The 26,099-nt window shown below is 46.2% G+C and overlaps 9 protein-coding genes across 9 annotated transcripts; 6 read left to right on the plus strand and 3 right to left on the minus strand.

Annotated features, from left to right (window-relative positions):
- Window positions 1-2,138: 2,138 nt before the first annotated feature.
- EDB82DRAFT_538935 (uncharacterized protein) lies at window positions 2,139-4,184 on the plus strand. Its single transcript, XM_025727875.2, has 5 exons — window positions 2,139-2,265; window positions 2,344-2,816; window positions 2,870-3,138; window positions 3,190-3,308; window positions 3,358-4,184. The coding sequence occupies exons 2-5, from the start codon at window positions 2,405-2,407 to the stop codon at window positions 4,079-4,081; spliced, it is 1,524 nt and encodes a 507-aa protein (XP_025582299.1). The 5' UTR covers window positions 2,139-2,265; window positions 2,344-2,404; the 3' UTR covers window positions 4,082-4,184.
- Window positions 4,185-7,132: 2,948 nt separating this feature from the next.
- Window positions 7,133-9,703, minus strand: EDB82DRAFT_507271 (heterokaryon incompatibility protein-domain-containing protein). The gene has a single exon (XM_025727879.2). It carries the CDS (start codon window positions 9,677-9,679, stop codon window positions 7,445-7,447), a length of 2,235 nt encoding a protein of 744 aa, XP_025582302.1. The 5' UTR covers window positions 9,680-9,703; the 3' UTR covers window positions 7,133-7,444.
- A 374-nt stretch (window positions 9,704-10,077) lies between these two features.
- EDB82DRAFT_538937 (uncharacterized protein) lies at window positions 10,078-11,040 on the minus strand (the record flags this gene model as incomplete). Its single annotated transcript, XM_025727880.2, has 1 exon — window positions 10,078-11,040. The coding sequence occupies exon 1, from the start codon at window positions 10,951-10,953 to the stop codon at window positions 10,078-10,080; it is 876 nt and encodes a 291-aa protein (XP_025582303.1). The 5' UTR covers window positions 10,954-11,040.
- A 2,037-nt stretch (window positions 11,041-13,077) lies between these two features.
- On the plus strand, window positions 13,078-14,493 carry EDB82DRAFT_507275 (uncharacterized protein). Its single transcript, XM_065608784.1, has one exon. It carries the CDS (start codon window positions 13,488-13,490, stop codon window positions 14,370-14,372), a length of 885 nt encoding a protein of 294 aa, XP_065464048.1. The 5' UTR covers window positions 13,078-13,487; the 3' UTR covers window positions 14,373-14,493.
- Window positions 14,494-15,149: 656 nt separating this feature from the next.
- EDB82DRAFT_527292 (uncharacterized protein) lies at window positions 15,150-15,962 on the plus strand (the record flags this gene model as incomplete). The annotated part of the gene is made up of 3 exons (XM_025727881.1): window positions 15,150-15,393; window positions 15,443-15,725; window positions 15,782-15,962. The coding sequence occupies 3 exons, from the start codon at window positions 15,150-15,152 to the stop codon at window positions 15,960-15,962; spliced, it is 708 nt and encodes a 235-aa protein (XP_025582304.1).
- Window positions 15,963-16,297: 335 nt separating this feature from the next.
- On the plus strand, window positions 16,298-18,518 carry EDB82DRAFT_247871 (phosphate transporter). The gene has a single exon (XM_025727882.2). It carries the CDS (start codon window positions 16,633-16,635, stop codon window positions 18,382-18,384), a length of 1,752 nt encoding a protein of 583 aa, XP_025582305.1. The 5' UTR covers window positions 16,298-16,632; the 3' UTR covers window positions 18,385-18,518.
- A 376-nt stretch (window positions 18,519-18,894) lies between these two features.
- Window positions 18,895-22,432, plus strand: EDB82DRAFT_527294 (cytochrome P450; the record flags this gene model as incomplete). The annotated part of the gene is made up of 5 exons (XM_025727883.2): window positions 18,895-19,723; window positions 19,771-20,320; window positions 20,385-20,529; window positions 20,581-20,618; window positions 20,989-22,432. 5 exons carry the CDS (start codon window positions 18,895-18,897, stop codon window positions 22,430-22,432), a joined length of 3,006 nt encoding a protein of 1,001 aa, XP_025582306.2.
- Window positions 22,433-23,201: 769 nt separating this feature from the next.
- On the plus strand, window positions 23,202-24,672 carry EDB82DRAFT_247956 (uncharacterized protein). Its single transcript, XM_025727886.2, has 5 exons — window positions 23,202-23,524; window positions 23,580-23,616; window positions 23,664-23,731; window positions 23,779-24,155; window positions 24,202-24,672. Exons 1-5 carry the CDS (start codon window positions 23,351-23,353, stop codon window positions 24,605-24,607), a joined length of 1,062 nt encoding a protein of 353 aa, XP_025582309.1. The 5' UTR covers window positions 23,202-23,350; the 3' UTR covers window positions 24,608-24,672.
- Window positions 24,673-25,728: 1,056 nt separating this feature from the next.
- On the minus strand, window positions 25,729-26,079 carry EDB82DRAFT_477926 (uncharacterized protein; the record flags this gene model as incomplete). The annotated part of the gene is made up of 1 exon (XM_025727890.1): window positions 25,729-26,079. The coding sequence occupies one exon, from the start codon at window positions 26,077-26,079 to the stop codon at window positions 25,729-25,731; it is 351 nt and encodes a 116-aa protein (XP_025582311.1).
- Window positions 26,080-26,099: the final 20 nt, after the last annotated feature.

A 26,099-nucleotide genomic window follows, 5' to 3' on the forward strand; every position in this document is an offset into this window, starting at 1 on the left:
ATAATCAGTCGTTGAGGATCATCACATATTTGAAAGTTTGTCTACCTCCTGTTTATGATAGAGGAGAAACCAAAAGCGAACATAGGTTCGGTAAATACGGATTTCTCTCCCAGTCCAAATTTAGAACGGCTGCATGATCAGTTGGAGCTGAGCTGATGGGCCGAGTAATAGATGATCACTAATCTCAAAGTCACTCCGTAGTTCAGCGAGGTTCCCAACTCGGAACATCCGTTTGGGTATCATGTCCCATATTTGGGTACTTTTTGCATGAGCCTATCTTATATATGAATATCATGTCACATATCTTTGATAGGCTCCCAGACAAAGGTCGTTGTTGAGCTGTTTTCGTGGCCCGGCTTGACTTTTCAAAGAACATGGTGGGGCATCTAACAAGTTCCAATTATCGAGTAGACTTGCGTATAACACCATTACCGATCTCCGGATGGAAAATACCAGAAACCAATGTCACTACTACTCGCTAAGTCTCAGTTCAAGCGTATGGAATATCGAAAGTGTTGCATAAGTGATGCGGGATTGGGGTCGGTTAACTAAGGAGTATTCTGCGTTCAAGAAGGAGGAATAGCTTAGTAAAGATAAACAAATGACGTATCTGTGTAAGAAAGATGTTCCTACCATGAAAGTGTACCGTACATTCCCATAAAATTGGTGGAGGGGAGTACGCGGACTAAGGCACGCCACTGAGCCTTGCCGTGTTAATCGCTTCTACCTATATATCATCTAGGCCAGATAACAAAGGAAAGAAACTCTATTATTGATTTGCACAAGGCTCTGGCAAATCATGAACAGTGCTATTGCATACGTGGCATCGAGATGACACACTAACTATGAAGGTGGAGGGACCTTCTTTCATTGGGGAAATAAATCGTCAACTGAAACATACTCCATGCAGCAGCTGAAGGCTAGTGGGGATGATATCATTTTAGCTAAGCCCTATTCTCTGTAGAATCATATCTATTGGACAGAAGGCTCAATTGCGATAATTGTATCATATCTGCCTGGACAGACGGTCTGTGGGTGATCAACGCCACTACTAGTCTATCAATTGCTCAATTGGGGTTTCAGCTCTTCTCTTCAAACTTCCAACGCTAGTATTTCTACATGTCTTGAACTCTGAAGAGATATAGTCCACCTTGGCACAGATATATTCATCCCATGGCGACGATCTGTGAATCAATATGACGTAGGAAAAGGAATATTCCGACTTATAGCAAGCCATCTGCTTTTCCTATTCCAGCTTGAAAACCTGCCTTCAATTCATTGCTTTCGGGTATAAAAGCCAGCTCCTCTTACACTCGATCTCTTTCACCCATCCTGCCCATTACCATTCTCATACGCTTCTAAATCACGTCCATAAATCTCAACATCTCATTACACTCATCTCAGCTTCGTTTCTTAACAAACGTGTCTACCGCACAAGGAATTTTCAATCGCAACAGTGCCAACCGCATCACTTTTGTTTTCGTTATTGACGACATACGATTTACTTTTTCGGGAACAATCTCGCCCTCTATCGAGCCTTTCACCACAAACAATGTCACCCTTACATACAACAATGTCGATGAACTGAGTTCCACCCTTTCATTTAATGGGCAAATTGAAATTGACAGTTTCAAATTGAACTTCAACAACAGCGTTACAGCCAAAGGTGTTCTTAACCCACCTGGTGTCAGCTCTGCCATGGTAGTCGATGGACAAGGTTCTTGGCAGCAGGAATAAGGCCGCGGAAGCAATAGCTTGCCACCACTATTGGACAGGCTGGTGGCGCAATTGTGGCATTTGGGTTGTCTATCAAGCAATCTACTCTGTCTGCCGAGTCTTTCTTTCCGAGCCCGGCCGTCGTCAGGAGATCTCTATATTCACAGTATCAAAGAATGGGTGCTTGAGAGCCAAGGACCAGGGAACTGAAAACCCAGCTACTTGTATGCAAGGCGATAGAGATACTGTATTCATCTGGGGGAATTTCAGGGCAATGAAACCAAGTTGTGATATAATACAAACTTGTTCAGTGTGTATTCAAGTTGCGGAAGATTCATGCAGTAGTCGCTACCGCGTTGCCAATACAATGTTGCACATGATCATTCCTGTGATGTACAAGCTTGAGATAATTTGACTTTCTACTCAATCCTACTGGCAGATCAAACGTATCTTGCCCCATAACCCACCGATCTCAATCCTTCTTTTCCCAGGGTGTTTACCCTGGTAAGGTTTGGGCATCCTTGTTAGTGCTGACTGTTCCATCTAATCCTAGGAGTTTTGCGTATCAGCTGCCAAGTCCTATAAATACCTATTAAGAGTTGGAGGCGTTGAAATTTTGGAGAATACCTTGTTGACCAATCTTTTTAATTCAAGCAAGACACGTAACGCACTGCTCCTCACCGTCGCAATGTCGCATACACAGCTTCACAATCCTCCGCCCACGACAGATTTTTTATTCGTCAATATCGCGCGGCCACAAGACATTAAAAACCGGAAGACACGAAAGAGAATCAACAGTCATGTCATGAAACCGATTGGCCTCACTCGGAGGCGCCACCAGCCAAACAAAACAATACCAATTACTCTGCCATCACCGCCCAATTCAGAACCGAACAGCTCTGGAATATTACCTGTTCCAGCTGTTACTTGTACCGTGACAGACTCTTCTCCACGTGATCAAAACGTACCAGATCAAAATGAACCATCATTAGCTCCCGTACCTCGCCACTGCCTGCGTCTTATCCCCTGTCCCGTTCCTGAGCAAAAGAACATCAGATCACTTCCCATGTCGGCGCGCACAAGTAAAATGATTCATTTTTGTTGGTCCACATCTGAATGCAAATATGGAGTACTCCTTTCTAACATTTCGCAGTGGCTATATCTCAAGAAGCGCCTGTATGCCGGCTGATGCGTGAACTTTGTTTCTCTTTGTCCTTTATCGATGAAGGTGCCTTTCATTTAATCCTGGCTCGTCTTGAGGTCGACCCCGAGACTACCGGAGGACAAGAACCACAAGAAGGCTTTGGTAGTCTGTCTCACTACGAGACTTCAGTTGAAAGTCTGAGGCAAAAGCTTGAAAATCCCTGTGTTAAAGCCCATGAAGCCATCATCGGCGTGATTGTCAACTTGGCATGCTACGATGTAGGTATTCTCTTCGTGTCTTTTGAGGGTTTGTGGTTAACAATGCAGTAGATATTCACCAATAACTTTGAAAGGTGGAAAACACACATGTTTGGCATACAAAAGATGATTCAGTATAGAGGCGGCATCGATACCCTTACTTCACAATATATACGAGTCACAGCCGTCTGGTACAAGTCTCGCTTCAAACTCTTGATTGTAGATTACTAACACGTTTAGGGTGGACTTGATCGGTTCCATGACTTTAGATCAAATCCCTTACTTAGCATTTCAGGAAGGCCGCCCAGATGGCGCCCATCAGGTGACCTACGACGCGACAGGTGCGGTACCAGACGTTGAGAAACACTGTCATGCCAATATCAACAAGATTATTCAAATGCTTTCGATGTTATCAAGCTTGGTTGCAGGAAAGTCCGAGATCGAACAGAGTAAGGACGAGGCTCTACTTGAAGCACTGCAAGCGACAATCCACGCCGTCCTGATGTTACCTCGATATGGGAACCTAGAGGCAAACAACGGTTTAAGTGAGCCTTGCTTGAGAACATACGAGATAGTTCGACTTGCCGCCCTTTTATATCTCTCAGGTCCTGCGACATTTCTAGCTGGAAACAGACGCTTCAACTTGGTAATTCCCCAATTTAGAGGGCAACTATCAAAACTCTACGGTGCACAGGGACTACCTTGTTCGGTTCCTGAGCACCTGAAACTGTTCGTTTTAGTTGCTGGGGCTATTGTTGGAGTGGATGACGAGAGGCAATTCTTTGTAAACCATCTGAGTCACGTTGTGTCGCTGAGGAAGTTGAGCTGGGAATATTTGATGAGTGAGCTTCGGTCTATAGCGTGGTTTGATGTTGTTTGGTCGACGGATCTGGATAGGCTACGGGGTGATTTGGCTTTCGATAGTGATGAAGCTACGAGGCATAGTTGTGAAGTTGCTTTATAAATCAGCAATCAAACACTATTCAGGTATCAAAATGAAATGCAGAGCCAATGGCAATAATGGGGTCATGATGACCAAAGAAGAAAAGAAAATGCAAAGAAAGGCCTTAGAACAATTCTTAAATAACGACTCAACATGTGATGACTGTGCTGCCCGCTCTGCCATTTCTTGGAAGTACTTTTTATTCCATTGGAACTTGAGTTACATACATGCTTTCCAACCGAAATTCAACATGCCACTAGCCCGACGAGTACAGCATGTAAGGACAATGAAGATCGTTTCAGGTACCTAGACTGCAATTAGACAGTTCTAACTGATTTAATAGTTGATCTTAAAATTATACTGACTTCGAAAAACATGCAGCATTATTCTAACCGGTTAAATTTAATAAACTATTAATAGCTCTTCTAATAAGTAGCAAGCATTGAGCAGATACCCTGGCAAGCATACGTGGCAATGTTGCTTTATACTCTTCTATAACTTATGAGTTAAAGTTTAAATGTAGTTTGGGCTTTAAAAGAAAAAGATCAGTCTTAATATCTTGGAAAAATAGGCTGCTAAGAATAGGAAAAATAAAACAAATACAGAAGTATATCACTTAAACTCTATTCCTTAGATTAGTTTATTTTACATATGAAGAATTTAAAGACTAACTTTTTTATAACCTTAGATTATAAACTATAGGTAATGATAGAATGGCCCTAAACTAGCTACAAGCAAGTCGAATTCATAGAGCTCTGCAAGCTGTCAGAGGTATTAGCAAGGTAATTTGTTCATTACACTAAGAGGAAGTAATTACTGATCAGTTGCTAGGCTATAAAATGGAAAGATCTTTATAAAAGTAGTCTGAGGCTTGCATTAGTCTGGCGCAAATCTCACCGAACATGGTGGAAGATTACGGTATAAAAGCGAACCCTCGCCACCTTTCGTCATACATCTCCATCCATATCATTTTTTAATATGTCTGTCAGACCTTTCTGTACTTTGTGCGAGGCCACTTTCCAAGTTGGAGATGATGTTGTCATTGGTAAGTTTACAAAACCCAAATCCTCAGCCTAGCATGCACAGGCAAGGCAAAATCTCAGCCTAGGCAAAACTCTTCTTCCTTTACCTCTTACTTTTAGGTCTATTGTCGAGGAGCTCTTCAATCCTCATAGAAGCAATTCAATCCGTACCTTGAAGGCGCCTTTTTCAAGCGAAAGGCAACCCAATCACTCATCTACGGCTCTGGACTGGGTTTCAAACTGGCAGTGCCCTATAGATCCTTGAAGGACCAGTGTCCAAACGATGTTCTGCCCAATTGCCGTACGTATTGGGCTATCAATTGCCAAATGCGTTCATTCTTAAGAAGGCAACACAGCAAGGAACTCCCAACCACTTCATCACTGCCACTTCCTTCGGGGCCAGCTTTACCCAGTTCTGTGGTTGTCAAGCTCTGCAAATTTTCCATAAAGTCATAGAGTTTTCCCCATTACGGCCAACCAAATTCGACAAATCTTCTTCTAAATTTGGCCCGGGGGTATTAGAACCGCTGGAAACAATCGTCTCAACCCCTTCTTCTTCTTCTGGTTTCCATTCTGATTCTGAGCCAACTGAAACCCACACGTCGAGGTACTTCCCCATATGGGATAATTATGGCAAACATTGCATGGCAAGCCATGGGTTATCTCCTCGGAGGGTTAGCAAAGGTACTTGCCTGGGACTTTGCTTTATCGCCCTTTGACACTTCCCGGAGAAGGACTTATCTCCAAAGACTAGCGAGGACTGGTTCTTGTGACTCTCAACCGTCGCAGGCCTCGGATGGTGATATTTTCAACAAGCTGTCAAGGCTACCACCGAAAACGACACAGGAAGTCATACGGCTGTGTCTAACCAATATCATGATATGTCATGGCACTTATCTCCTCGGCTGTCCTCCATCGGAGCCATACTGTGATTATGTATATCAACAGCTTCCAATCTGGGCTAGCTTTGTTTCATTACAGGGAAAATACTACATCAGTCGTATCTCTAACCAGCCCATTGACGAAGCCTTTTTAGTATTGATTAAACCGACGGTTGAGAAGAGGAGCTTACTATATGTTGCACATGATCATATGGGCATTAGAAATGTTATATGCACTTTACCAGTACCAGAGAATACGCAGGCCTGCAGAAGAGACGAATCTGTGGTGGGAGACTATTACCTTTAATGCCGACTACCAAGATATAAAGGTTGTATCAGACGCAAGTGAGAATACCACCCCTAAGGGCAGCACAAAGAGGTCATCTTCTCTACTACTCACCGGCCGTCTGATACTTGCCACCTAACTAACACCTTTACAGGGTATCAAATTACGCGCTTTATATCGCACGGGATCAAAGCCTGCAAAAACTTACTGGCAGAAGTCTATGAAACCCCACACTTATCCGAGAGTTATATAGCTCAACAGAGGTGCCAAAGGGTTGCCAATGGTTAAGAGAATGCGCTCTTTCGTTTTGAACAATGTCGGAATGAAATATTTGAGCGCCTGCTGGCAAGATTCTTGTCTGACTTTATTCGCCCACTATCCCGATTCGTCAGAGATACAATATCAAGACTATGGCAACTGTGGTGATACTTGTTTTAGCGACCCTACATGGCTCCACTTTGTCCTTGATGAGAGCGAACGGATCACAGAGATCTGGCGATGGCAAAAGCATTCCCGGAGAAGTGACATTGTAGTGAGTCGAGGTCTAGCTTGTCTTGGTTCGTTTCACTGACCTGAGATAGATGCGAACCAGCAAAGGGTGAATCTGGTCTATCGGCCCACAGACTATTAAGGAAGCACGGGACTGAGATTACCTCATCAATCTCCCTGTTGGAGAACCATCTACTATCTACTTTGATGAGTCACGGAGGTGTGTCAACTAATCAGCCTTTCATGGTGAGAAGCCATTAGTTAGGGCGACGATAGCACCGGAGGAGACGGTTACTCCACATGAAAGCATTAAAAGAAGAATGAGATTTTTCTATTTCTTGGAATAGCTGACTGGCTTATCAACTATCACTCCTTGTTGGCTCAAGGAAAAGTACGGGAAGCATATGATCGGCTTTGTTTTCGTCTACGGGGATGGCTGTGTGCGTACTATTGGCCAAGTGCGGTTGGATTCTTTAGCTAAACCAATCGATATTACGGCCAGCTCTGGTATGTCACTGAAAGAAAGGGGAAAGTACAGCCGCAAAAGTATCGTGGATGTTAAGATTAGTACTCGGAAAGTTGAAGCAGAAGGATGGAGATGGTTTCCATGGAAGGGGAGGATGACTTGGTGGGATCGACCTTGTGGAGGAGTCCGCCTTTTTCACGAAGTCTAAGGCCAACTAGGATTAAGAAATCGTCCAGAGAATTAAACCAAGACCAACTCCACAAACTTCTCAACATCCTCCACTGACTCTTTACCATCACCAAGTTTATCATCGCTCAAAAAGACCGTCCCGACCCTTCTAAACTCATTCCTACCAGGCACAACCCGCTTATCCTGACTCAAATGCATGACCATCATTGCATGGTATGTACGTTGAACATTCATTTCGCCTTTTTCATCTTTCTTTACCGACAGGACCAACGCAAATATCTCGTTATCTTTGATCCAGGCACGTGTTTCCTCGTTCTGTCCGTGAACACTGTCAATAGAACAGTATGAACCATATTCATCACCGCCTGGCGTGCAGAGTCTCATGTTACGTCGCCATGTTCCCAGCTTTTCCTGGTCCTCGTCCGGTAATTCGCTGAGCGATAGCTTGATCATTGGACCTCGGATGCGGATCCAACCATCAATTAGTTCGCCGAATGGGTTATGCATGGTCTTTGGTGTCACGCTGAACTCTGTGACAGTCGCGACATCGGCCCAACCAGGCATGGTCATGCCATGGGCAGAGACATCGTCAAAGGAAGCAGGACTCCAAGTAGGTGCGATATAATTCTCTGCACCGGGCAGTGGTTTGTGGTCGGGCAGGGCTATGGGTTCCTTCCTACCGAGAGTAGACCACCCGAGACCTTCGATCAAGGCATTACTCCATAGACCAGCAACATATTGAACATTTCCAGAGCCATTTTTTGACACCATCTCTTCGGTAAGCCTACTCTGGAACATGGTCGCCAGACCGGAAATCGCAGGCAGGCGATCACTCTTTAAAGTGACCTTTCTGTGGAAGAAGTCTTCAAGGATCAGGTACCACAGCTGATGCGTGGCGCTCACTCTCGACTTGCGCGCGATATCCTTGAACCCTTTCTCTTTGAGGGGATACAGTGAGTTCCAACGACCCTTGACCTCAACACCGTCTTCGGACAACAGGTGGCAATTGCACTCAAAGAACATCTGGTCGTTACCAAAGTGAAGGGCTCTTATAGGAAGAAGTCGTTCTTGCATGGCCCATCCACGTTTAGTGAGGGGTTCTTTGTTAAATATCATCCACGCTCGGGCATGATGTGCTTTGTTTGGGGGCACTTCAAAGATATATCCAGCCACCTCATTTGACTCGGATGAATCGCCAGTGTTAGTTGAGGTATTGATGGTAGCCGGCACATATGAGCGGTCTTCCCTTTTCAAGAATCCCTGCTCAGATCCGGCAGCATTGTCCGCGGCAATGGATAAGTACGCTCTAGCATAGACTTGCTGCATGGAAGCAGACTCTCTCGCCCAATCTTCGGCGTCGTCCTGGCAGATACACAACGAATCGATCCAAAGAAACCGAATACCGAGATGACGAGTGATCATTATGGCATCCTTATACGTTTGCGGAAGAGCGTCCACTTCGATGCTGTCTAGGTGACTAGACATTGTCGAGTGAGTAGTTCGCACATGGAAAGTAGGATCAGATCCCCAGCAGTAACTGAGCGTTATGTAAGAGCCATACTTTTCGTCGCCTGCTGTTTCCAATAGGCGAATCTTGTTGGGATCGTTCAAAGCTTCAAGGTCCAGAATACGGGAAGGAAGACGAGTCTCAGCTGGTGGCTGGCAACAATCATGGCTTTGCACGCAATCGTTTACCCAGCCTGTGACCACACTCAAGGTCTCTTTCGATCCAGCATCAGGCCCGACCTTTGATCCTCGAATCCTTCCTTTGGGCAAGGAGCTGCCTGCCTCACCAGCACCAGCACCTCGTGTCATGATAGAATATAGTGAATCCGCTGGGTCGACACAGAAGCCAAAGACATCCATCAGGTACATATACCTCCTGTTTTTGCTAGTCGCAAGAACCGCAAATCCATCACCGTTGTCAAGTCTCTGGACAAGCTTGAAGGGCCATTTCTCGGGTATTCCATGATTTTGACGTTCGAGCACAAAATACCGGTAGTGTGGATCTTGTTCCACCTTTTTAAGACCTTCAATGAACTTGCCGACTGTTTCAAGAATGATCTCGCATAGCGAACATTTTTTTGCTGACTCTGTGAGCGCGTCAAGGCCAACATGATGAGGTAGGCCGATCTCTTCAGGCGGGGTATCATTGTCCCTGTCCGCGACGAAATACGGCGTAGAGCTGGACTCCAGAATGCCGCAGCCAGAATTCCATGACTCGGGGAGTGTTGGAAGTCTAGAAGGACTTGACAGAGCAGGAGAACAGAGTGAGCATATAGTCATATTTGCAACTTCTGTACAATGCTGGTGATGTTGGAAAGAAAAGCCTCAGATGAGCTGAAGATGTCTGCCTAGAATTTTAGTTAGTCAGCAGCATCTCACATCTTGACTAGCCTGAAAACAGGTATGATCGTTTTTGATCCTACAAGTGATATCATCAGACTATTTTCAAAGGTACAAAACATGTCACATGATTATGGGGAAAGTCGCAGATTAATATGGAATTCCTTCTTGTTCATTTGACTGCAGTGATTATAAAGGTAAGACAACTAAGTACAAGAAGAAAAAGTCAAACATCCAAACATGCGGCATTCCATCCACACCGATCCATTACTTCAGACTCTCATAGACAAAAGTCGAAGACATTATTGAGTAAAATCAATCAACAGTGTCTAGAGAATCTAGTAGCTGGGAGCCTCGTAAGCAGGCTGCTTGGGAGCCTCGTAGGAAGGCTTCTTGGGCTGCTCGTGCTTAGGCTTGGGAGTCTCGTGGTGGGGCTTGGGAGCCTTGGGCTGGTTGTACTCGGGCTTCTTGGGAGTCTCAGGCTTCTTGGGCTTCTCGTGGTGGGGCTTAGGGGCCTTAGGCTTCTCGTAAGAAGGAGTCTTGGGAGTCTCAGGCTTCTTGGGCTCCTCATGGTGAGGCTTGGGGGCCTTGGGCTGGTTGTACTCGGGCTTCTTGGGAGTCTCAGGCTTCTTGGGCTTCTCGTGATGAGGCTTGGGGGCCTTGGGAGCCTCGTAGGAAGGCTTCTTGGGGGTCTCAGGCTTCTTGGGCTTCTCATGATGAGGCTTGGGAGCCTTAGGCTTCTCGTAAGAAGGCTTCTTAGGAGTCTCGGGCTTCTTGGGAGTCTCCGGCTTCTTAGGCTTCTCGTGGTGGGGCTTAGGAGCCTTGGGCTGGTTGTACTCGGGCTTCTTGGGAGTCTCAGGCTTCTTGGGCTTCTCATGGTGAGGCTTGGGGGCCTTGGGCTGCTCATAAGCAGGCTTCTTAGGCTTCTCGTGGTGAGGCTTAGGAACCTTGGGCTTCTCGTGGTGAGGAGGAGCGTAGTGCTTAGGCTTGTCGTGGTGAGGCTTCTTGGGCTTCTCGTGGTGAGGCTTGGGAGCCTTGGGCTGGTTGTACTCAGGCTTCTTGGGCTTGTCCTCCTTGGGAGTCTTGGGCTGCTCGTAAGTGGACTTGGGGGGCTCGTAGCTGCCGTAAGAACGGACCTCCTTGCTGGCCTCAGCGACAGGAGCGGCAATGATGCCGGTGGCAAGAGTGAGAAGGGTGACAGCGGACAGCTTCATGTTGACTGATTTAGATGAGAATGATTAAAAGAAAGTAAATGAGTGACTGTCTCTTGAAGAGTTGAGTAAAGAGTGTGAATGAGTGGATGACTGAGAGTGAAGAATAGAAGATTTGAAGGTGGAAGTCTGTTTCTTTTATGTTCTCAGAATTACTAGTATGAACGATATGACAACTACCACAACTACCACAACTACCACAACTAGCTTCTGTTGAGATCCAACAAGGCGTGATCTATTGAGATGGTGTTGTAATTTCGCTTGGCGCTCCATAGTGAAAGTCATAGCTCAGACCAGCACAGACTCGCCTGGAGTCTATACGCAGTTGTCAACAACACTTGACGTGATCAGGGGCCTCCAAACTCGGACTCAATTGATTGGACTATTCCATCATTTCGGCAAGACAAACCGCGCGGTAAAGTTCGGCAATGAACCATTGGTCCTAATTAAAGAAGCACGTTCGTATGGCTGGACGGTGGCTTGACTACCCGAGATTTGTCTCCCTATATCATTGGTTACTAATGCGAGTCTAGAACGCCTCTTTTCCCCTGGAACATGCTACCGATTCGGTCTCCACCGTTTGTTTGATCTGAATCTCGCAAAGTCAATTGGCTTGACGAACGATTCAACTGAGCTAAGCTTTTTAGTCTCCATGTGCTCTCCTTGCCGAAGATCACGAGATGAATACTGGGTCTGGGGTAGGCGAGATGGCATGACTGCTGATTGGATATGTCCACAAACGGAGACGCTGCGGAGTTCGTATTGTTTAGCGGTTAATTTTGATCTTGGCGCTATTTTCAGGTACTAGCGCTGAGAATTATTAAGCCTGCCCTGCAGGGCTTCAGGGGTAAGTCCGTAAACTGCAGGTCCAACACCAAGGTTCATGAATCTAGACTATACGACCCAACAAAGGTTCCTAATTCAGACTATCGATCGTATTGTTTAGTTAGAAGTAGGAGTCCATGACCTGTTGACTTGATCCAATCTGGGGTCAGAGGCTAAGGAAGACTATTGGCAACGGTCAACTTTGTTTGTTGGTTCACAATGAACTTGTTCCCCGTCGAAAACATAACATGAGTTACGAACATTTTGACGTTACTGGCAAACTCTTCTTGTGAAGATGAAAGAAGGACAAGATTCTCAAGGTACAAGCTCCATCCATAGCTTACAGATGTTTCTAGCTACGCATGGCTTCATAATATCTTTGCTCATATGTTGAACTGTAAAAGGGGACAATTACCCTATAGAAGTTCTTTGAGCTTCACAAGGTACTGCCGAGCCGCGAGGCTGGTGCGCTCGGATACGCCGTGGCGTCGACGATCGGAATAAGATTCACCGCTGTAATGTCTCGGAAATTCAAGCTTAAAGGAGTTCCGAAATTCTAAATTCCACATCGTGGCTCATGGACAACAAAGGTGAAGAAACCCATGTGATTGATCTTCACTTGTCTCACTTGAATAGTATGTCGATCACCTATAAATAATAAAACCCACTTGGGTCTATCTATTCCGAGATGATCTTCATCATGAAGGCCTCCTGCTAAGCTCTCTCTGGAGTTGATAGCGATTCCATTTATGACAATCTGATTGCCCTTTTCTCGCTTACATCACATGAGGCGACATATTACCCGCTCTCCTTCTTTACAGCAATCTCTTGTCTTTGACGAAAGTAAATAAGAAATCTTTCCGCACCCAATGGTAATCACATATCTTTACTTTTTCAGCGCAGACTAGAGACGGGATCAGTAAACTCTTCTTTGTCTTGAACAGGCAACGCTTTGCATGTATGATCTACACCGCGCCTGGATGGCCAATTCCGTCTGTTTTTCTGATATTGCGGTGTGGTTTTTGTTGAGTCATGGCACCTAGGTCAGGGGAGTTTTTTCATGGTTTATGTAGTGGACTTACAGCTTTCCCATTGCGTTATGTCTCTTTCAAGATAATGTCTTGACTTGTGGTCAAAGAATAGAGTTTAGATGCATGGCCGTCAACCACTAGCAGAAAATAAGCATCTGACCGTCTAGTCGATGTTTCGTGGTCTTTCCATGTTCCGGCCGTAAAATACATACTCGGAAGGAATTTGAAGCACGAGCAAAGGTACTGGTTTCTGAGAACAACTGCAAGCCAAGCTGATGGCAGCCATGATTCCATTCCGCCGAACGATATGGTACACAATGCTTGCTTTGGGGGGCACCCAAATCTGCAAGTCAACATTTCACTACCTCTCATTCAGAAATTGTGATTAATCAGAAGACTGTCTGATATTGTTAACGCCTTGACTCTGTATCTGTACCAATCGAAATTAGTATTGACCTTGCCCCCTTGATCAACGGGAGATTGTTAGTCCATCTCCAGCTTGTGACGAACATTAATCCCCGCACTTGGCCGAGCCTCTGACATGCAATCGTTTGCACAAGTTGTGTCAAACATCTCTCGACTGACTCTGGTACGCTGGCAGCCTGGCAAGTATCCTAGTCGACCACGACCATACAGCCCAAACTTCCAGACAAGTTGAACCTTCCTCTGGTGTAGCCAACCATGTTCCATCTCTTCTTAAACCTCCCTCCGGAGCTCCGGCATCAGATTTGGATAAAGACTTTGCCAGAATCACAAGTCCACTTCTTGACCCGCGGCCCTCCTTATAGAGGTGAGTCAAAGGGCGGCATACCTCTTTGGCTGCAAAACATTGTATCGCCGCCATTACCTGTCGCCCTAATGATCAACAAAGAATCGCGAAGCATCACTTTGGAACTTTATCAGCTCTTCCCAAAATATCCCTCAGATTTCTATCCCCCCGAACAGATGCCTCACGGGTACTGTAATCCCAGGGAAGACATCCTGCATATCCCAAATATGATGCACAATGATGATTGGAATTTTGGAAACACACCGTTCCGTACTATTACATTTTGCGTCCAGAGATACGACAATCCAGCTCAGGTTCCTAATGTATTTCCGGAGACGAACACAGAAGCAGTCAAATACATCACCTCCAACCTGTCAGTGGAGCTTATCAAATTGTGTAAACAGCGACTTTCCCTGGGATTAGTCCGACCCGGAGAGTCGTTTGCGCCGAAAATCGTACTCGTTGCGGTTGATAGCCAACACAAGCACCATAGCGATTGTCGCCATATTTGGCCGATCGGCAGACCGTGTCGGACCATGAGCTATAGAAGAAGGTTAGGCTCTCTACTCTCCAGGCAGATGCCGCGAACGAGACCGGCTAAAAAATGGGTCGCGGAGTTGCGCAAAGACATATCAGACAAACTCATTGACGAGAAGGATAAGAGGAGGTATTTCCCGGTGGTCAGAATTGGAATAATGCCTCTGATGTGCAACTGCCCCGAGGTAGCTGATGGATTGAGGGTGAGCAAGTATGGGAGATGCGTTAGATATATGGAGGGGCACGCCCGCGAGTGGTGACTGAAGTAAAAAGGAAGACATAAGACATGGCGTGTGCAAAAACATACAACAGCGGGGATTCGCTGGTCGTCACCGACCCAACTACTAATCCGCCCCTTACCAGCTTGACTATGGGAGAGCTGACGGGATCCCGTATTTTCTGGTAGGTATGGTCGTATGTGAAAGATAAGGCATTTGTTTTAGATTATAGCCACCGACTATAGCTCGCCATCTTTGATGGAATGTTGTGCTTTGGTGGTTGGTCGAGTTAGATGGATGGAACATGACGTCACATCGTACCCTGAAGCTCAGTACATGTTGATGAGGTGCAGTCAAGGTTCGACTGTATCAATTATTTGCAACAAAAGCCTATAACAGCCAGTTTTCTAACAAATGACGGGTCAACTTCAATCTCCCCGACATCAAATTTATGACGAGTTTTACTGAGATTGTGAATGCAACACATCGCTGACAAATAGTTGAAACAGGCAATGCTGATAAATTCCTGCTGACAGTAAGCTGCATTTGCGGAGTTGGTATCGCCCAATGATTCTGTCAGCCATGTACTCACAGGCTTATACAGTACTGAAGGTACAACAGCCTCTCCGCGCGCGTCGGATCGATATCCAAAGATTGATCGATAAGATGTGATTTGATTGATAAGACATAATTTACGTGTCCGACTTGATCTATTCCCTCTCATAGATGAGCAGTATATAAGAAGCCGAATGTCTGTTCCAATCGTTATCATCACCAGTTCAAAACAAACCCAGCCAAATCTTCTCATTCAATACAAAAATGGCAGCCAAATCACCTGTTGTTCTCATTCTCGGCTACGGCGCCAATATTGGCCAGTCCGTTGCTCGCAAGTTCAGCTCTCAAGGCTACAGAGTTGCAGTCGCAGCGCGCTCTGTCAAAGAAGCAGACAGCACTGATACCCACCTCAATATCCCGAGTGACTTTACCAAGACAAACGATATCGTGAACGCCTTTGATAAGGTCAAGAAGGAATTTGGCATTCCCAGCGTGGTTGTATATAATGGTAATAGCCTCGCTTCACTTTTGTTTCAATAGACTGACAACTCGTACAGCTAGCGCAGGAAACTTCAGCCCGGCCAAAGATCCTTTTGATATACCTTTTGAAGACTTCAATAACAACATGACCATCAACATCCGCAGTCCCTTTATCGCCGCCCAGCAAGCAGTCGCTGGCTTCGCGCAGCTTCCTGAGTCTGCGTCCCGCACGTTCATCTACACGGGTAACGTCCTCAATGTTGCCATGCTTCCTCAGTTCATGGCTGCTGGTATTGGCAAGTCAGGTGCTGCGCATATGATTTGGAATGCTTCAGCAGCATACAAAGATCGCGGTTACAAGTAAGCCCTTTCAACATTTACTACGTAGAAAAAGAGGTGAGCTAACAAAACTCAAGGTTCTACTACGTTGATGAGCGCAAGCCCGAGGGTGGACCGATTTATCGCGTCAATGGAGATGCGCATTGGGAGATGTACTGGAACTTGAGCCAGGACAAGGAGCAGGGTGAATGGTTGCAGACCTTTGTCAAGGGAGTAGGATACAAGAAGTTTGACACTATCTACACACCTTTGAACTAGATGCTGGATCGATATATGGTTGGAGAGTAGTTTTATCTTTTAATAGTTGCTGTAATCAATGAGGTTGGATTTGTCATGAACCGAGACAGCCGAGGATGAAGTGAAGCCAAGCCCTGTTCACGCGACAAGATACCGAAAGTAGCCAAGTGATATGACCCTGAAAACCATAAAATTAAGCTTGCAGGTTTTACAAGAATTTTCCTCGCCAGTCTCCAGCCTTTTCATCATCCATATCCACAACAAAGTCCAAATAAGCATAAAAATCATCATCTCCACCTGTCGATCTCTCGAAGCGGCCAGCCACTCCCAACCCCCGATTCAACACACGAGCTCTGACATGTGAATCTCATTCGTCAGGTTGGAAGTCTTGGCTACTGGCAGTGACAACCGAATCAGAAGCTGGCATAGTTTTGCGAAGAAACCTCGTAGGTTGGACTTGGAGACAGTAACAGGAAGCGACTCTTGGCTTCAAGGCTTGGCGAGTGGAACAGATGACGTCGAGATCGGGCGGATACGTAGGAAGATGCAATGGAGAGAAAATGGCATTGAGGCAGGTCGAGTATGCTGTGGAATAAAAGCCCTTGGCTCGTCTGATCGCTGCTAGACTCTCATGCCCTCCAGCTTCTAGCCTCTATTCATTGTTTCTCCAGTAGAGACAAATTTTCCCAATATGGCAGCCCTCCAACAATATGATTGGATTCTAGCCATAACCACCATCGCATTCTGCGGCTCATCTTTTGGAAATGGCGCCAATGATGTCGCCAACGCCTACGCCACCTCGGTGGCAGCTCGTTCCCTGACGATGCCCCAGGTCGGTTTCCTCAGCATGATCACCGAGTTTATCGGTGCCGTCGCGTTGGGAGCTCGCGTAACAGGCACTATCAAGAACAACATCATCGATTTGGACCACTTCGTTCCCAGCCCGGGCGTCCTCATGGTTGTCATGGGCTGCACGGAAGTGGCATCGGCGTTTTGGCTGCTTCTTGCGACAAAGCTCGGATTCCCTGTTTCAACGACACAGACTGTTGTTGGCGCGCTTGTGGGTTCAGGCATTGCTTCACAAGCCAGCGTCTCGTGGGCGTGGACAGATGGTAGTGTTTCGCAGGTCGCGGCGTCTTGGGGCATTGCACCTCTAATATCCGCAGCGTTTTCCGCTATCCTCTTCGGAACACTCAAATTCTGCGTCCTTGAGAGGCAGAACTCGTTTGAGAAGGCTTTGAAGGCTATTCCAGTTTATCTGGCTTTCACAGGCGCTGTTCTTGCTTTGTTTATCACCGTCGAAGCACCTAGTGCCCCATCTCTAGAGGAGCTTGGAGCTGGGACTGCTGTTGGTATCGTCCTTGGTTCATTCTTTGGTATGCTACTTATCGCATATGTCTTCTTTGTTCCATACTTCCACCGGGTAGTCGTCAAAAACGACCCGCGCGTCAGACCCTGGCATATTCCTCTTGGGCCTCTCCTCTACCGCGAGAATCCTCCTCTGTACTTTCCCGGCACTGGTCAATCTATCGTACTGGACTATTATGAATCTGCTCACGATGGTGCCGATACACCTAAGGATGAAAAGCTTGCCGAACCACAGAAAGAGAAGAAGCCCTTGCCAGGGTCTGAGAATGGAAGTCAAGACGCTCAACAAGACACTGCCGCTGCAACAGGACCTGATAACCTGACTGGCCTGGAAGAGCTTGAGCGCGGAGAGAATTCCACTCTTCGTCGTCGCAAGAGAGTTCGTCATGTCGAGCCTGAAGAGCGCTGGCTGGTTCCCGTGCAGCATCTCCCCATGTATCATCCTCGCCGCGTTGTCAACCTTCTCAAGTACTTTCTTCTTCAAGGTGTTTCTCGGGACTGTGTCACACACGCGTCACAAGCCCTTGCGGATATCCACAAAAAGGCCAAGCGCTACGACAATCGTATTGAACATCTATGGACCTACGCTCAAGTCGCTTCGGCCATGATGATGTCCATTGCTCACGGTTCCAACGATGTAGCCAACGCCGTAGGACCCTGGGTAGCCGTCTACCAGACCTTCCGCACAGGCATCGTGTCTGAAGACTCAGCGACACCGATTTGGATTCTCGTCATTGCTGGTTTTCTTCTGGGTGCAGGATTCTGGTTCATGGGACATCATATCATCAAAGCTCTGGGCAACAAGATTACTCAGCTTTCGCCCACGCGAGGATACGCCATGGAGCTGGGTGCTGCCATTACGGTCCTGTTGGCGAGTCGTCTTGGTCTACCTGTTTCCACGACGCAATGCCTCACTGGAGCCGTTGTTGGCGTCGCCCTGATGAATGGTGATGTTGGCGCTGTGAACTGGAAGCAGCTGATCTGGATTTTTGGTGGTTGGATTCTCACTCTTCCTTGTGCTGGACTTATTTCGGGACTTCTTACACTGATGGCACTTAATGCTCCTCAGTTCTAATTAGGAAGATGGCAATAGATGAGGCGATGAATGTATGACACTGTGGCCGCCATGAATCGATCGGCCCAATAAATATCACTTTGAACTAGATTGGAACATATCAATTCATGTCGCGTGATCAGTAACCATCTGCATATTCGGGTTTTACATACCTCTTCTGTATAACTGGTTCCCCTCTTCGCTTCATCCGAATCAAGTTTAGTAGATCTCGGAGTAACAGCCGATGACCGTCGGTCTTGGGTGACCGTTCCACCGGCACTTTGCCAAAACCCACTGATAATTGCTGATAACTGACGTAGAGCGCAATTCAAAGAGGTTCCACTGAGGGGTAAATATGATGTCTTTAAGGCGCGCCCTTGATTTGAAGCGATTTCGCCCTATCTCGACAAGTCAACTCAGCTTTATGCGGGGAAGTTTCTGTGGTATCATAACCCTGTCAATTGAGATACATATCTCTGGTATCTTGTTGGGTTGATTCAATTGGCATTGTTCTATCATTCAATATTCATCATGGCCATTCTTCAGTTGGCAGCTGCTGTTGTAGCAGTCGCCCTCTTCGTCAAATATCTTCTAGATCCTTTTCTCTCTCCCCTCCGTCACGTTCCAGGCCCAAAACTCTTCGCCGCAACGAGATGGCGTCTGGCCTACGAAGACTGGAAAGGAACTCGCACTCGCACCATTAATGCTCTGCACAAGAAATACGGCCCCGTTGTACGTATTGCTCCCAATGAGATCTCTTTCAACAGCCTCTCTGCCCTGCGCACAATCTATGGTCCTGGAAGCCGGTTTGGGAGAACAAGCTTCTACCGCATGTTTGACGTCTACGGCGAGCAGAATTTGTTCACTTTCCATTCACCTAAGGATCATGGTGACAGGAAGAAGCTTTTGAGTCATGCCTACTCCAAGACAGCAGTCCTCAAACCGGCAACTGCGAGAATGATTGAGAGACAAACCTGGCGGTACTTGAATCTCATTGATGCAGAACCAGAAGGTGTCAGTGAGATCTTCAGTACTCTCCACTACTACAGTTTGGACAACATCACAGCTTTCGTGTATGGCAAGTACGGTGCCACAGCTGCAGTGAGGGGATCTAAGATTCATCGTGATCTCATCTCAGATATCCTCCACCCAAGCCGGCGACGACTCAGTTGGTGCATTGTGCATTTGAAGGGGTTCACTCAGTGGCTGTATCGACAATCGAGTTTCATGGGAGCACTGGTCAAACCTATTCTACCCATGCAACAACCTACAACATATACCGGTATTCGTGCATATGCGCTTTCTGCATTCAAGCAGTTCCGTGCTGAGGCTGATGCCCAGGAGGTCGAATTCACCGAAGGTACGTAACTCTAGCCTGCCAAAAAGGTCAACTTAATAACAATTTAGATGAACATGTGTCCATCCTCGAACGTCTCTGGCAGTATCACGAAACTCAACGACCAGACGGAATGCGTGATCTGCAAATGGCATCTGAATGCGCTGACCACTTCCTTGCTGGAATTGACACAACTAGTGACACACTCATGTTCCTCGTATGGTCTCTATCTCTGCCCGGAAACGAGAAATATCAAGAAAAACTCCGCGAAGAAGTCCAAGCCATCTCAGATGACTCACTAAATAAGCAGGGCATCCCCAAAGCAGAAGTCGCTGACCGATGCGTTTATCTCCAAGCTGTCATCAAGGAGACACTGCGATTGTATGCACCGCTGCCGAGTACAGAGCCTCGATCTACAGGCGACGATACCACAATTGATGGATATGTTATCCCCAAGAATACAGTTGTCGGAATGTCACCCTGGATCATGCATCGTAACGAGGAAGTATTTGAGAATCCGTTGGTATTCAACCCAGAGAGATGGCTTGGCGAGAAGGCGAGTGAATTGAATCGATGGTTCTGGGGATTTTCATCCGGTGGAAGAATGTGCATCGGCATGCAGTAAGTCATACCCACCTTGTGTCGTGCAAGTTAAATGAGAGCGAATACTGATTGATATGAATAGCCTCGCTATGGCAGAGATGACTGTTCTGGGTGCTGCTATGTACCGAGAGTACAAGACTACGATTGCACCTGGTTTTGAGGAAACAAGCCCTGCGATTACGGCACGAGTTGAGACTTTCTATGACGAGAGATTTCCTAAAGTTAAGGTATGTTTGTGATCATTGGTACAGTCCAACAAGTGAGCTAACGAGCGAAAGGAATCTACTTGCCTGGTCAAATTTGAAAAGTTAAAAAGGTAAAGCCGGAAGACTTTTAGTCACGGATTGCATAGCTTGGTTGCAGTCAAATCATTATGTTGAGGCAATAGCCCTAAATTTAGATATTTCGCATAACTAGAACGCGATCACCACTAGAATCATCAGACCCTGTACCCTGTAGATGCTTAATCTAATGTTCCAGGCAGTCGTGAATTTGTGAGTCAGCACGATAAGGGACAACGTGTCATTGGTCTCGCTTGTCGTATTGTCTTCCCCACGTCAGCTTTTATATCATTGTTATGTTCCACCAGATAAACAATGTCCTGACCGACATTCACCACCATTTTTCACGATGAGGCGGCAAAATACATTTTACAGACAAATGAAGTTACTGATCATTGCCATTAGTGCCGTTGGTCTTTTTTCGCTGCCAGTAACTGCCAGAGATAAACCGAAGCAATGGACCCCCGATGACCCTTGTCCAACTTCAATCAACGCTGTGTTATCTCCATACAGCACCTACGGACGTGTCCATGAAGCATTGCAAGTATGCCCTAACATTACCGAGTTACATATGACGACCATATTTCCCAAAGACTTCAATGGTGAAGACCGGCTACCTTTCAAACTCGACGGCAGTGAACGATACATCGCAAGGCCACAGATTCTGTCCCTCACAGACTACAATTTCGATCATGATGAGTGGTCTCATATAAGGCCCAAAGGAGATCACTGGACGGGCGAGAATGGCACATGGCCTGTGTCTTCTTCAACCAACCCAATCGTCATGTGGACTGTAGATATGTACTACAAAGCTAGATGGCAATGGGAATGTCTGCAAGCTTTCGTGGAACATCTAGCTTCCTTCCCGCGGCCAAATTACCAACTTGTCCACATGTATCAAGGACATCACAAAATGTGGTATTCACAGAGACATACTCCAGCTGAGAGAAGATCTCTGGAAAATATTCAGCGCTGGCTGGAAGCCATGGACTTTTCCCACGTACATACATTGGCAATCGCCGAGTATGATAGGATACCAAGAGGAAAGGGCCTCTACGAAAGTCTTCCTCACGCACTCACCAGGCTGAAGACACTAAAGATCCAGGGCGAATGGATACAGTACATGACCGGATTCGACATCAATAACGATTATTTATACCAGCATGCGGATGACCGGCTCCGCAGGAACAGATATCCGGAGGCCACGCTGTTCCCGGCACGAGATTTCATAACAGCAGTACATCCACGACTGGAGAGCCTTACTTGGACCAAGAGTGGAACTGTGAGAGATGACGTTCTTGAGTCCGTATTGAAGCATCACGGATCTTCGCTCAAGCATCTAGAATGGACAACTACAGAGTTGAAGTGGTCGAGCTTTTCAGTAGAACAGATACGAAGTTTGGGCAAATGGGCTCCGGGACTAACAAACTTGACCATTGACTTGGATCGGGTTGATGGCGTGTGGCCATGGAAGCACCTCAAAGCTGTCGCTGAGAGCCTACCCAAGTTGGCCAACCTGACCATATATCTCAATATGTACGACGAGACATCAAACTTTGAACTTGACAATGAGGAGTTCCGCCCAGCGAAGCCTCCATTAACAAAAGAGGCTTCACTCGACATGTTCAACATTCTCAACCTCTTTAAGGTTGGCGATAAGCTTCAGAATGTCGAGTTTAGGCAGGGAGACTGGGACGGATACATTGGACAATATAAGAAATGGGAAGGGGAATTTCTGATCGAAGGGCCTAGAATGTGGACTAAATGTGCTTTGGAGATGCGACGAGGAGTATTGAAGCCGACATGTGAGGAGGGGCACGAGAACAAAGTCTACTCTAGAAGGGAGTAGTCGTAAAGGTTAGCTTTATGCTTACTATCGAGATCCTCGCTGAAGTTCGCGATGGCTACCAAGGTGTGAGGAAGGCTACGATCGCATTAAAAAAACCGCACCTTCTTGCAAATTGGCCAGTCCCATGATTTGGAATGTTAGCGCTTGAAGATCGGCAGTAACTCAAACCTTTATGTCAAGCCAAGAGGAATGCGAATCTCAACGGCCGTTCCGAGAGCCTGGACACGAGATTCAGACACCATGGTTGTGGGAAACCGCCCGTTTCGTGTGACACCAATTTCCGTTTGCAGCGTACCTGGATTCCCGTCAAGGCATAACACCTCAGACATCAAGCTTTGCGGAAGCTAATTCGCCGATATGGACTTCGGATACATCCACATCGCTATTTGATCCCTTACGAATGTCATTCCTGTTCGGCCAAGTTTGTTATCCAACTGCATCGAGTTAGTGCTGCATTCCAGATGTCATATTTCCGGTTCCGTATTCGGATTTAGAGTTGCAATGCTGCTGTAATGAGATGTAGTAGCAGCAGTCAAGTAGATTGATATCAACAGCTATGATCCTGCCAAATTATCACATCAATCTTGACCTTCTCTCTACTTGATCTGAAGCATTTTGCTGACAGCAATATTCGCCTGGCATTTTCAAGGCGGGGTGACTTTAAGCTATCGAACCTTGTGGCAGCCTAGCGGAAGATCCCAGCCAATGGTGCCTTCAATATCAGCCAAAAGATCATTATTTCCGGCTTATCAGAAATTAATTATAAGGTTTCAATTTTTTACGTTGACGACTGATAAATCATCGGCACCTTGGTGTACACAACATCATCTGTGTGCAGAGTTTTCAGTATTGTGATTCACTTGCTCCTTCTCACTCGTCTATCTTTGCCTCGACAGCTGTACATATACAGTCTCCACAATGAATATTACAGCCGAGCAAGCTGCGAGGTCTCATGAGACAAGATCGGATCTTATGCTTGGTGTCTCGGTGGCGTTGATGGCTGTAGGGTCCTTGCTGGTTGCTGGACGACTTTATTGCAGAAGACTTATCCGTTCAACTGGACTCGACGATATCTCTGCCGTACTTGCTTTGGTCAGTATCACAAAAATGTTTCATGGTACGCTTGAATTTAACATGCAACTTACAGGCCTTTTTAATAGCTTGCGGTGCCTCGATTGCTGACAGTATGTTCTGCCACGTCAGAACAAGCGACACACACTAACAGCTTTAGTGACGAGACATGGTCTTGGACGACACGATTGGACGTTATCTCTTGATCAAATAGTTCTTTACGGCAGAGTAAGAGACTTCCCCTCGAGGTTCCATCAGGTTCTAACTATACCCAGTGCTTCTGGCTTTCCGTCCTATTCTACACAATATCCCTAAGCTTTTGCAAAATAACATTCCTACTACAATATCTCCGCATCATGAACGTTTCACGTATGCGTTGGGTCTACATAGGCTCTATAGTATTTCTTTCGATATGGAGTGCGATAACGATAGTGGGAATTTGTACGCTCTGTATTCCACTTGAAGCATTCTGGGATCCGAGAATCAAGGGAAGGTGTTTCAAAGACCAGACGTTGATGTGGTATATCAATGGGATAATGCACATTGTTGTCGACTTTGCGATTATTGTAATGCCTCTCCCCATTGTCTGGAAATTGAAACTGCCTTTGTCACAAAAATTGTGGCTTTCTGGCATCTTCGGACTGGGTTTCTTGTAAGTTCTGCCACCCTGGTTGTGCACGTCCAGCTAACGTTGCCAGTACAATAGCTATTTCCATCCTCCGACTGCAATGGCTTACACCCGAAAAGGACTTTACATGGTGGAATGTTACTGCAGCTTCATGGTCCCTGGCGGAACTTGTCTCGGGTATCGCGTGTTCTTGTCTATCGACTTTCAAGCCTCTCCTCAAAAAAGTCAACGGTTGGGTTCCTACTCTCCGAAGTGGAGAGAGTACACACATTCTACACGGTATTGCTACCGACGATTCAGATAGGATTGCGGTTGTGGAATTGGAAGACGCACCTTACGGAAGCAGGTTACAGATACCAAACAGTGCCCACGCATTCGGGACAGAGACAAGCATCACGGCATCAAAGGGTGTTTACGAAGCTGAGAGAAAGTTGAGAAAGTCTTCAAAGTCCAGCATAAATAAGAATGAACCGTGATGGCAAGCCATGGCAGAATGTCACATTTAGAGTGCGCGTTACATAGTGCTTGGATAAGATATGAGAAGTTGTAATTAATAAATTTCAACAGTAAAAATTGAACAAGACAGACAAGATCTACGTAAAGACAACACCTTACTTGAAAGGCAGTCTTTGCCGGGATAGGTGCCGTGATCCTTGTGAACAGTCTGCATTTCCCATCTGATCTATCTTGATGTCGGTCCAGTGATGACGCCCATTTTGGAGATATTTCCGAATAGTTTCTCAATTGATCGCGATCTGTCCATGGGTTTAATCAGAACGCCGGGTTTTACTCTGATATAGCGTTATGGCGTGTTTCCGCGCTTCAAAGTTCGGACTTCTTCGCCATTCTCCCGAGAATATTGACAAAATTGTGCTAGCTTTGTCGAGAGCATGTCGTCCACATCAGAGCCTCCATGGTGATCATCATGGTCCTATGAGTCGCTTCAATGCTTCGACATCTTTAAAGTTCATCCTCCATAGTCTGCATCTGGAGATCTAACCACTCCATACGTGCACTATCGGCTCCAAGCATTTGCTTTTCAGCTTCTCGGATCACTTTCCTGAGCATTCGTGCCTGCTCCCGGGCCAGTGACATAGAGTTACGGCTGTTTTCTCTTGCTGCTCTTATCGCATAGTCGGTAATGAGTTGATATCCACTGCGGAGTTGATTCACCTGAACCGGCCCGGACTGGGAGTTTCCTTGATGTTGGTACATCTTGAGTTGTCTGTTCACAGAGTTGACTGTTTTCCAGGCGAATATCTTTCTGTTTCGTTGTCCGTAAGCCTTGTTGTAGAGGCGAGCTACTTGTGTGATCGAGTTGGAGAGTACGAAAGAGTCGTCTCTAAAGAGAAAAAATGATTCGGAGTTTGTGAATGAAGATGGATGTAGTCTCCTGATCTCTTTATATAGACTGCCAGGATTTTACTCAATAGAAAGTTCAAGCGCTTATTGAGTCTAACTTTTAGTCGAGAAACAAGAGTTTAAATCTAAATTTCGCATCTGAAATTTGTATAATGCATGTTATAAATCACAAACCAAAATAATTTTATGCTTCATGGGTATTTACTCAAGTGTCCTTTGATAGAGTTTATTTAATCTAAGGAATAGACAGATCACTCGCCTCCATCTCAGCTTCGATGAAAATCAAGATGTCAAGGTAACCCTCCATGAGAGTTACCTGATCAATAGCTTTGCGAACGAGATCATCGTACTGAACTTGCACATCTTTATCGTGGTCATCATCTGAATCTCCATCCTTTTCCTCTGAATCCTTCTGCTTCCGATGCAGTACTTCTAAATCCTCCTGCTCCTGACAGATTGCTTCCAAGCTCTCGATACAGTTGTCTCGTTGCTCGATACAAAATTTGTAATACTCTACCAATTCTGCCTTTTCCGCTTCAGTCCAGTCGGTAGCTGAAGGCTCATGCAGTCCTGTGTTTGGCACCATTTTCGTAGATTTTGTGTCTC

The sequence above is a fragment of the Fusarium venenatum genome, assembly GCF_020744135.1.
Source record: "Fusarium venenatum strain MPI-CAGE-CH-0201 chromosome Unknown EDB82scaffold_3, whole genome shotgun sequence".
In the NCBI taxonomy this organism is placed as follows: domain Eukaryota; kingdom Fungi; phylum Ascomycota; class Sordariomycetes; order Hypocreales; family Nectriaceae; genus Fusarium; species Fusarium venenatum.